We start from the raw sequence: 10,000 nt of genomic DNA, 5'->3' as shown, positions 1-10,000 counted from the left end.
TTATTGTGTAAATACATGCATTTACTGTGTACTTACGCTTGATTAAATTCAATTCAATTCAATTCAGCTTTATTTGTACAGCGCTTTTACAATGTAGATTGTGTCAAAGCAGCTTCACATAAATGGTCATAGTAACTGGAACAGTGTGGTTCAGGTTTTAGTGTTTAAGTTCAGTTCAGTTCAGTTTAGCTCAGTTCAGTGTGATTTATTCATTACTGAGAGTTCAAACACTGAAGAGCAAATTCATCGATGCGTAGCTCTACCAATCCTGAACCATGCGAGGCAGTGGCGACAGCGGAGAGGGAACAAAACTTCACCTGATGGGAGTGAAGAAAAAAAAACCTTGAGGGAACCAGACTCAGTTGGGCACGACCATTTTAATTTCTCCGCTGGCCAAAAGTCTTGTGCAGAGCTTCATTCGCCGTGGTTTAGGCAGGAAGATGGCCTCAGCGAAGACTCGTCTGTCCCTGGAACGTCGCTGGAATCAGACTCATGTTCTCCACTCCCCACGACCATCAGCGCAGCAGCAGCTCAGGATATGGCCTGGTCCCGGATATGGAATCCTTGGGATCATCACGTCGCTGGTCTTGATTCCAATCAGTGACTCCGCATAATCTGAGAACCTCGGGATGAGTATCCCCAGGTGAAAATAGAGAATAAAGAGAATAATTAGCGTAGCTGCTGTTCATCGTGTATATAATGTATATGTAAATACATTAAATACATGTATGTAAATACATCTGTAATTAACTTTTGTAATTACATTTGTAAATACACTGTTGAACATCCCTTACACCTTAACCCACCCTTAAACCTACCCACACCACTAAACCTGTCCATAACCCAACCTCTATTTCAACTCAAAAGCACCACAAGTGTTCTTAAATACATTATAAACACAGTAAGTACATTGTATTTATTTTTTTGATGTAAGTACACAGTAGTTTAGGACACTTAATATAAAGTGGAACCTAGTATTAAAATGGCATTTTAGAACAAAAAGGATCCACATCCACACCGTGTTTTACCTAGCATTTCTGAACAGCCCTCTGTCCGCTGAAAACGCGCACAACAGTACCACACACACAAAGCCACACACGCCGCCATGCGCTCGTCTGAGCTCCGGGGGAAGTAGAGCATGTTGGACAGTTTATCAAGGATGTACCGCTGGATGACGTCCCACTATAGTTATTAAACATGATATTTAATTAATCTTGTCTTTAACGACTCTTCGGTCTTGTGAATCGATCAGGTAACGTGTTACAGCATCAATACACTGCTTCAGTCTTTAACTATCACACTTGTACTTAATAATTTTAGTGAAAACCTCAGACACTGTTGGTTGTGCACCTTTTTTTACGGAAGAACCTTCCGCGGAAAAACTGATTGACAGGTGGTGATTTGTGCGCAACTTGTTTTTATTTATTTATGATTTGTTTATGGATAAAACAAAGACCATGCGGGTCAGGTAGTTGAAAAGGCAGCCTACAAGTAATTCATTATGAATTATTTTTATTATTCATAAATAATTAATTCACCTCCGCCAGTGCCATGGTCCATCGCGATGTTACACATCAGACATCGTACGATGCCAAATTGGTCGACATCGCCTAACCCTAGTCTCCATAGTTATGCGTATAAACGTCCAAAGAACAGGATTTGCAAAGAAACTGAAATTAAAAGATCTGTTCAGCTCTCTGTGATCAGCTGCAGCATGTTTGCAATAAATACTGCGAAATGGCTTGCAATAGGGTACATGCCGAAGCATGCTAATAGGACCTTTGATTTGTCAATAACCTGGGTTAAGCGCTTCTGGTGAACTGAATGCCATTGCAAAATTGGCACGTTTAAGGTCTGTTTTCTTTAAAAATCAGCAATCTCCACTGACTGAGTGATATCCGATATAAAGTGGGTCTCAGATAGTATTTAGACATTTCCTCCCGCCATGTCATCATAATATGAGCATTTATTTTACTCCAGTATATTCAATGGAGCTTCTGTGCTAACCTGCCGATTCTGACTGGCGCGTGCGAGTACACGGCTTTTTGTCTAGTTTTATGCTTGAGCAACTAAATGAATGCCAAAGTCTATTTAACTGATTGTAGTTTAATTACATTACAATATCAATGCTGTAAAAAGAACTGTATAAAATGGAATAAAAGACTCCAGGGCCGGAGTGGGACTCTTTTTCAGCCCTGGAGTTTCAAGCCTCAGACCGGCCCACCTCAGTTCACGACTGACTATATTAGAAATAAGGTTATTTCGAATTCAGTTTCTAATTACACTATCACGTCTTTTTTTGAGAAAACAGCTGCTTTAAAATTTTAAATGTTCAACAACCATAACAGTATTATATGTCTTAACAATAAAAATGAAAAAAAAAAAAATAACATACTCAGACAAGAATCAAACCCAGGACGGCTGCGTCATAATCTAACGTGCTAACCACTAGACCACAACAGTTGTATAGTTAGAAATGACTCATCTGAGTTATATCATCATTAACCTGCAGGCTGGTTATATATAAAAATTGTTAATGAATAAGAAGACTGTGGTCAAGTAAATAAATTAATTAATTTAAAAAGTGTGACTGCTGAGAGCAACAGATTCTGGAGCTAAGGACACCGGCCCTCACGGCCAAAAAATGGACCGGCCCACCTGGAATTCTCCTGGTCCTCCCAATTAGCCAATCCGGGGCTGAAAGACTCACAATAACAGGTCACCGGAAGTTTATCAGTATGGGAACAACACTAGCTCTATAAATGAGTGTCTATAAATAAGGAGCAACAATATCCAACAGCAAAAACAGAGCAGAGTTGAACTTGTGTGTGTTTGAGTGTGTGTACAGCTAGCTTTGTAGCAGCATGTGTGTGTTTGACTCATCGTTGCATTAAGGCTTGAATAAACTCCACCACAAAGACATCAAATAACTTACTGTGGTAACTGCTTACTGCTTCACTGCTTTTAAGACACTGACAGGAGAAACTGCATATGGTAATGGTGGACAGGGGGAAAGCAAGCGGCAACCTCCCGCTCTCCCTCAGGAAGCCAATACGGAAGTAACTAAAACTGCAATTCATCCGAAATTCTGCTAGTCCTGGCCGCTCCTGGCTCCAAAACAGAGCAAATTTCAATTGAGCCCACTGTTAGAATGGCCAACTTTACAGCAGAAAAAAAGGTGTTTACAGCCTGGTACAAAAAAAGATTTTGGTTAATACAGTTAATATTACCCTTCATGATAACTGTGATAACTATATCTGAAGTGTTTGGATGTAATTTGCGTTTTCCTCCTGTTGAAAACATCATAAGAACAATGTTTAGTGGCTCAGTGTATTACAGCAGTGTTTTTAAAAGTCTAAACACTTTATTGATATAGTGTACAACCAAGCACAAGTGGTCAGAACACAAACGAGTCGCAGGTGATAAAGTATTAAGCGTTCTCCCAAAGTAAAGTGTGTCTGAACCAGGTCCAAGCTAAATGCAGCATCCGTCTGTAGCTCCGCCCACTCTCCGCCTCTTTGCCCTTGTTTGGTATCCTGCCGTGGGTGTGATGACGCGCGAACAAAATGGCGACGGTTGGCCGCGCCTACTTGTGGCTTCTTTTGCGCTCTTTAAAATCCTATGGGTGACGTCACGGACACTACGTCCATATATTTTACAGTCTATGGGGGGAAACAGGCTACAAGAACAGCTACACTTTGCTGTATAAGACAAAAAAGATATAATACTATTACTGATATAAACATCTAAAGCTTGCAGTGTTTCTTCTGCCTAAATGAATCGACATTATTTTTCACGTCACCTCATACTTCAGTTTATCATCAAATCTCGACCAATCAAATGCTCTCTAGTGTCTAACAAGCCCCGCCCCCTTCAAGCAGCTGCATACGCTTGAGCTCAACCACTCTCACTGGCAGAGCTACGATAAAAACCCAAATGCTATTGTTTTTTTTAAAAGGGAGAAGCTAAACTGTTCATCCTTAACTTGGGATTACATCAAACATTGAATAAAACCGCACATTTCAAAGCATTTCGAGACCATTCTTGAGTCAGGTGTAGTGTTTCCTGTGTGTGTTTCTCAGGTGAAGTATGACTTCCTGTATGACCACCACCATGTGTGCTGTCAGGAGCGCTGGCAATCCCTGCTGCAGCGCCAGCTTTACACCACCTTCATAATGGTGGCGCTGTTCCTGCTTCCGCTAGCCGCCATGCTGTTCCTCTACAGCCGCATCGGTGTGGAGCTCTGGATCCGCAAGCGTGTGGGAGACGCCTCCGTCCTCAGCACCATGAACCACAGAGAGATCAGCAAAATCTCCAGGTACAGAAACACAACAGAGAAGAAGATCATTAGCATGTGATGCATGCAGTGTTCAGTTATCCCTCATTTCCCCATCAGTATTCAAACCTGCTCGAGTTTCTGAGCTACTGAAGTAGGCAGGCATTGACTTCTTCATAGTACGGACATGTGGAAAACATGCTAATTCTGCTAATAACATGCTAATCATTCTAGAAACATGGTTACAACAGGATAGTTACATTAAACATGCTAGCAATGTACTAACAATGGATTAATGCTCATTATGAAAAAAACGTTAATGATGTAATCAACAATGCTAGCAATGTACTAGCAATATGCTAATTATGCTAGCAAGTTGCAACCAACATTCATTCATTTATTTTATTTTCGGCTTAGTCCCTTTATTAATCTGGGGTCGCCACAGCGGAATGAACCACCAACTTATCCACCATATGTTTTACACAGTGGAGGCCCTTCCAGCTGCAACCCATCACTAGGAAACACTCATTCACACTCATACACTTTGGCCAATTTAGTTCATCAGTTCCCCTATACCACGTGTTTGGAGTTTTCAGTGTTTAAGTTCAGTTTAGTTCAGTTGAGTTCAGTGTGGTTTATTAATCACTACTGAGAGTTAAGGGTGTCACGATTTCGATTTTAATCGAAAATAGATCAAAATTTATGCTCGATTTCGATTATCGAATCAAAAAATAGAATCGTCGATGCTGCCACGCCCCCATGTCACGTCAGCTTGGCTTGCCAAGCGGGAAAAAACACGCTTGTTGAAGTGCTTGTTAAACTGTGCAGACGCATGAGACCCGTCGACAGAGCTTAAACCTTCAGGGCTCGACAATAAGGACTGCCCGATAGCCCGGAGCCAGCGTGCGAGACGCTCGGGCCAGTGTACAGTGCTGCCTTGTTGACTGACAGATTGAGCCAGAGCTGCGTGCTGCGACTGTCTGTCAATTGTGTGCAAATACAATCGTACGTTGCTTTCACACATAGACGTTTGTTTCGGAATCTGTCTCGATTCCCCGTTAGTTTGTTTAGCATATATCCAGCAGATGCGCTCGCATCCGCGCCAAATCAATCAGTACGAGATCGCCTGGATGAGACGGTCTCTGCCCTACTGAGCGGATCGATTGTAGTGAGAAAACAAAGCAATGCAACAAACTAACGACCCAGGCTATATCACAGTGTATTATGATCGTGTAATAGCCATATATACGGCTTAAGAGAAAATGATGAGCAGGGGGAGATGTCATTCTTACCGGTAAATGCGAAAGTAAAAGCATGCTGAAATATTACCGAGAGCTGTTTATCCAGCCTGATCTTGGTTTATCCGTCAGGAAAATTGACCGAAATTACTATCTGTTAATTTTTCCATATTTTAATCGTATAATATGTTGTATTAGGCCAATTGTTTTGTTCATTTCCGCACTGACAGCTCGAAAGAAGATATACATTGATCTGATGCAGTCTCGGTTCATCTGCTATGTCTCTCTATAATGTAATCCTATAATGCAGAATTCTAGCCAACGTTTCTTTAATAGAAAGTCCTGAACCATGCAAGCCAGTGGCGACAGCGGCGAGGAAAAAACTTCACCAATTGGCAAAAGTGAAGAATAAAAAAAAAAAACAGGCTCAGTTGGGCACGACCATTTCTCTTCTGGCCAAACGTCTTGTGCAGGGCTGCAGTCCAGGCGCCGGAGACTGTAGAATGCTGGATGTCAGCGAAGACTCGTCTGTCCCTGGAGCGTCACAGGAATCAGTCACATGCGCTCCACTCCTCCATGACCACCACAGCAGCTGCTCAGAATACGGCCTGTTCCAAGATTATGGAAACCTTGGGATCATCTCGTCGCGGGTCTTGGATCGCATCAGTGGTGCTGCATAGTCTATGAGGGCCTTAGAATGAGCACCCCAGGTAGAAATAGAGAATAATTAATATTACTTATAGCCTATTTCCACTAAGTGTTATAATACGCTTTTTTCAACTCAAAAAGGCAACAAAAAAAGTGAACCAGAGTTTACAACAAGCCAGGAAAACGACTTTTAAGGGCCAACTCAATTCTACTCTTTAAGGCTGATTTAAACTTCCGCATCAAGTGCACGCATATGCTACGATGCAGCCTACACATGGACACATACTGTAGCCCTTACTGTCGGCGTCGCTGACGCACACCTCTCAAAAAATGTAACTACACGTCGCAACAAGGCGTATCGCAAGCTCTGTGATTGGTTGGTTTGGAAGCGATGACAAGTGCAGGCGGGACCGAGAGCCGCGCGAGTCTGTTGGAGCGACTGTTTAAAAGTGTCAAATCCCATAAAGGAGCTCCGGATGGAAAGTTTTGTTTTGTGTTTACCTCATGGTTAGGATTGTTGCACGTCCGCAGGTTCCTGCCTCAAAATGAGTGAGTTTGAACCACTTGTACGTTAAGGAAGTGTTCAGAAAAATCAAAACACCAGCAAAGAGACTCAACACAGAGGAACATAAACACCTCACTGCCAGCTAGCGTTTCTAAAGTGTTATTTCAGAGGAACAGAAACAGTGCGCAGAAGTTTGAATGCACAGCTACACGCGATCCATTCAATGTGGGTCACGCCGATCACTTGATGTAGAAGTATAAACCAGGCTTTACCCCTTTACCTTACGCCTACTCCTCATTTTGCACGTTCACATGAAGGGATGGGGTGTCCCAATTCTCTTTAGCTTGAAGGTTTGGGGCTAAGGAGAAGGGCTTGTTTAAAGGGCCATGAAACCCCCTCGATTCAGCAGGGTGTTTTCACACCTCTACTTTGGAAAAAGCCAGAAAAGTGGGCATCAGTACTTGGACATCAGTAGTCGAATTATTTGCCAAATTATTAAATGGTGGACTTTCACTGCAGTTTGGCTCTTTCATTCAGGGAATACATTCGTGCCCCTCGTGACAAACAAGATATTTGATTCGAGGATCTGCTGTAAGCGTGTATTTTTCATGCAATGTTTGATACCGCACGGCGAATGAGAGAAAAAAAATAAACTCTGCATTTCTCTGTAACTTGGATGCACTCGTCAGGTAAGCCGCGTGTGTTATTCCGGTCACAAAATGCAGTGAAAATCCTAAACGACGGTATTAGTTTGGTTGTGGTGCTAACATGTTTACACTCGGTGTAATAGTAAACAAACTGAATAAACAAAGAGCACTGGTCGCTAACTTACCAAATCTGTAGAGACAGGACAATCACCAGCAACTAAAGCCGCGTCTTTATTAAGAGGAGACTACAAGCGAATCCGGATCTCAGCGTTTGCAGATGAGAACAGCTCTCAGGTAAACAATAATCCTCCTTAGACACGTAAGTTATTGTTGTTGAGCGTCGCGTACACTGTTAATCCACACGTGATCCAGCTGCGCTCTCACAGAGAGAAAATGAAAACAAAACTTGATATCAGCTAATTATAAAAGCAACACTTCACGCTTGTTTTGTCAACACAACGTGGCGTCTCTGTCGTCTAAACACTGTGACAGTAATGAATATTAATGAAGTTGCACAATAGAGCGCGCTGATTGGATTGAACCAAGCCTTACTCATGCATTAATGCAGCACACTCTGAGACAAAATAAGACACACTCTGGCACAGACGTCCAGTCTGCACGCTGGAATACACGCTAAGATCTCATGGCCATGACGCAGCTTCAAAAATTCCTTTCAAACCAGAAGTACGAATTTGCTCTAAATAACGCACCAATTTTCACTTTTTAGTGAAATATAGGTGTCCTAATAGTGTTTTTAGCAGTGTGGGACACATATACGACTGTCAACAGCTGTGTTTTGGTGTTTCGTGACCCTTTGAAGATGAAGTTTTGCTAAATAGTCAGTAAAGATTTAAGCATTTCAACTGTAGTTTCACATTGTACACTGAACAGATAAACTGCTGATAATTACTGATGAGATCACAGTAATGCTTTCACATAAACATGAAGAAAAAGTGCACTATAATATTTGCAGATTTGATCTAGACTTGCATTTTACTTTTAAAAGGTTGATTTATTTCATCTTTCAGTAGTATAACTGTGGTTGCAATTATTCATGAGATGAAAGCATTAGAATTCCCATTAAAACACTCTAATGCAAAGCTTCAAGTGCTACTGATATCTTGAAATCAGAAACGTTAGATAATCAGAATGCACTGTGTGAACGCTGTGGAGCAAAGATCTTAAACTCAATTCCTTGAGGACTACAGCTCCGCACAGTTTAGCTCCAACCACATCCCACCCACACATGCTTATAAGTCTACATTAGTATTGAACACCATGATTATTTGAATTAGCTGTGCAGAAAACTGCAAAACTGTGCAGAGCAGCGGCCCTCCAGTAATCAAGGTTGAGACCTACACTGTAGAGTGAGAATGACCTGTGGTGATTGAACAGAATCATACCTGTGTGGTTCAAACAGGAAGAAGAAACGAGCTGTAAAAATGATGATCACCATCGTCCTGCTGTTCACCGTCTGCTGGGCTCCGTTTCATATCGTCCACATGCTCTTTGAGTACAGTAAGTGCAGTTGCTGGACAATATGACCTCAATTAACTGGAAACCTGACATCAGTTTTGATTATTAAACAGTTGTGTTGTTTTTAAAATAATTTCCACCCTAATAGTTCATTCAGAGTTTGTAAATACAGTCAAATATTTAAGGTAGGACACCGATTCCTATTTGAATAGTGGATTTATCTTTGTTAAATTACACAAATTGAAGGACTATTTAGGTTTTTTTGTTGAATATTTTACAGAACTGAAATCACAGCACACGTTGCTTGCCACGAAAACTTCTTTTGAAAGAATATCTGTTTTATACAAAAAAATTGTAACTATAAAACAACCATAAAATAATAACTAGGATTTTTTACAAATGAAATTACATTACACTACCCGACAAAGTATTGTGGCCTATCCAAGTTTTAGGAATAGCAAATAATAAGTTGACTTCTAGTTGATCATTTGATGTCAGAAGTGGCTTATATGAAAGGCAAAGTCCTCTAAATCAGGGGTTCCCAAACTTTTCAGCCAGCGACCCCCAAAATGACAATGCCAGTGACTCGCGACCCCCAATTTCCTCTCAGGTTGTTATATACAGTATACAGTGGTTATAAATGCAATGGCACACACACTAATAGACACAAGTCTATTCTTGTTTTAATTTTTTCAATGTATATCAGTGCTGTAAATGGGCCAGAAAGTTTAACCTGGTGTTATAAAATCAATCTGCTGCTTCTGAGGCTATTGCTGTGTCTTTAATATAATGTAATTACCCCAGGGGTCACTTTCCAATAGAACTAGTAACTATAAGCTACTATAGTAACTATATAGTAACTAAAAAGCATATAGTAACTATAGACAACAATTTTTTTTTCTTCAGTAGGTTATGGATAACCTATGGTAATTCTTATAGTTTAAAAAAAAAAAGATTTTTTGAAATCACCAGGCAACCCCCCTTGATTGTCCCACGACCCCTCGGGGGGACCCGACCCCCACTTTGAGAACCACTGCTCTAGATGATGCGTATTTGAGCACAATAAAATATGATCATGTCTTGATGTTGACTGATTTGATTAGGACAGTGCGGTCTGACTCTGCTCAGACTAAAGTCTCATCACTGAACAGAAATAATGTCCAGTATAGAATATAAAGTCCTGCTGCAGTGGAGACAGAATGAATATTGT

At 41.1% G+C, this 10,000-nt stretch overlaps 1 protein-coding gene across 2 annotated transcripts in view; it reads left to right on the top strand.

Moving 5' to 3' along the window:
• Nucleotides 1–10,000, top strand: part of qrfprb (pyroglutamylated RFamide peptide receptor b) — a 37,189-nt gene that overhangs the window by 20,791 nt on the left and 6,398 nt on the right. The window contains exons 4-5 of one of the 2 annotated variants that reach the window (XM_017358601.4): nt 4,083–4,318; nt 8,735–8,832. In XM_017358601.4, coding sequence (XP_017214090.3) covers nt 4,083–4,318; nt 8,735–8,832 — 334 coding nt within the window. Of the gene's footprint in view, nt 1–4,059; nt 4,319–8,734; nt 8,833–10,000 lie in introns of both variants that reach the window. The other variant, XM_073918963.1, reaches the window with a different exon arrangement.

This window comes from Danio rerio, chromosome 12, assembly GCF_049306965.1.
Source record: "Danio rerio strain Tuebingen ecotype United States chromosome 12, GRCz12tu, whole genome shotgun sequence".
In the NCBI taxonomy this organism is placed as follows: domain Eukaryota; kingdom Metazoa; phylum Chordata; class Actinopteri; order Cypriniformes; family Danionidae; genus Danio; species Danio rerio.
Note: the sequence above shows the minus strand (reverse complement) of the source record. Positions and strands in the feature narration are given on the sequence as shown.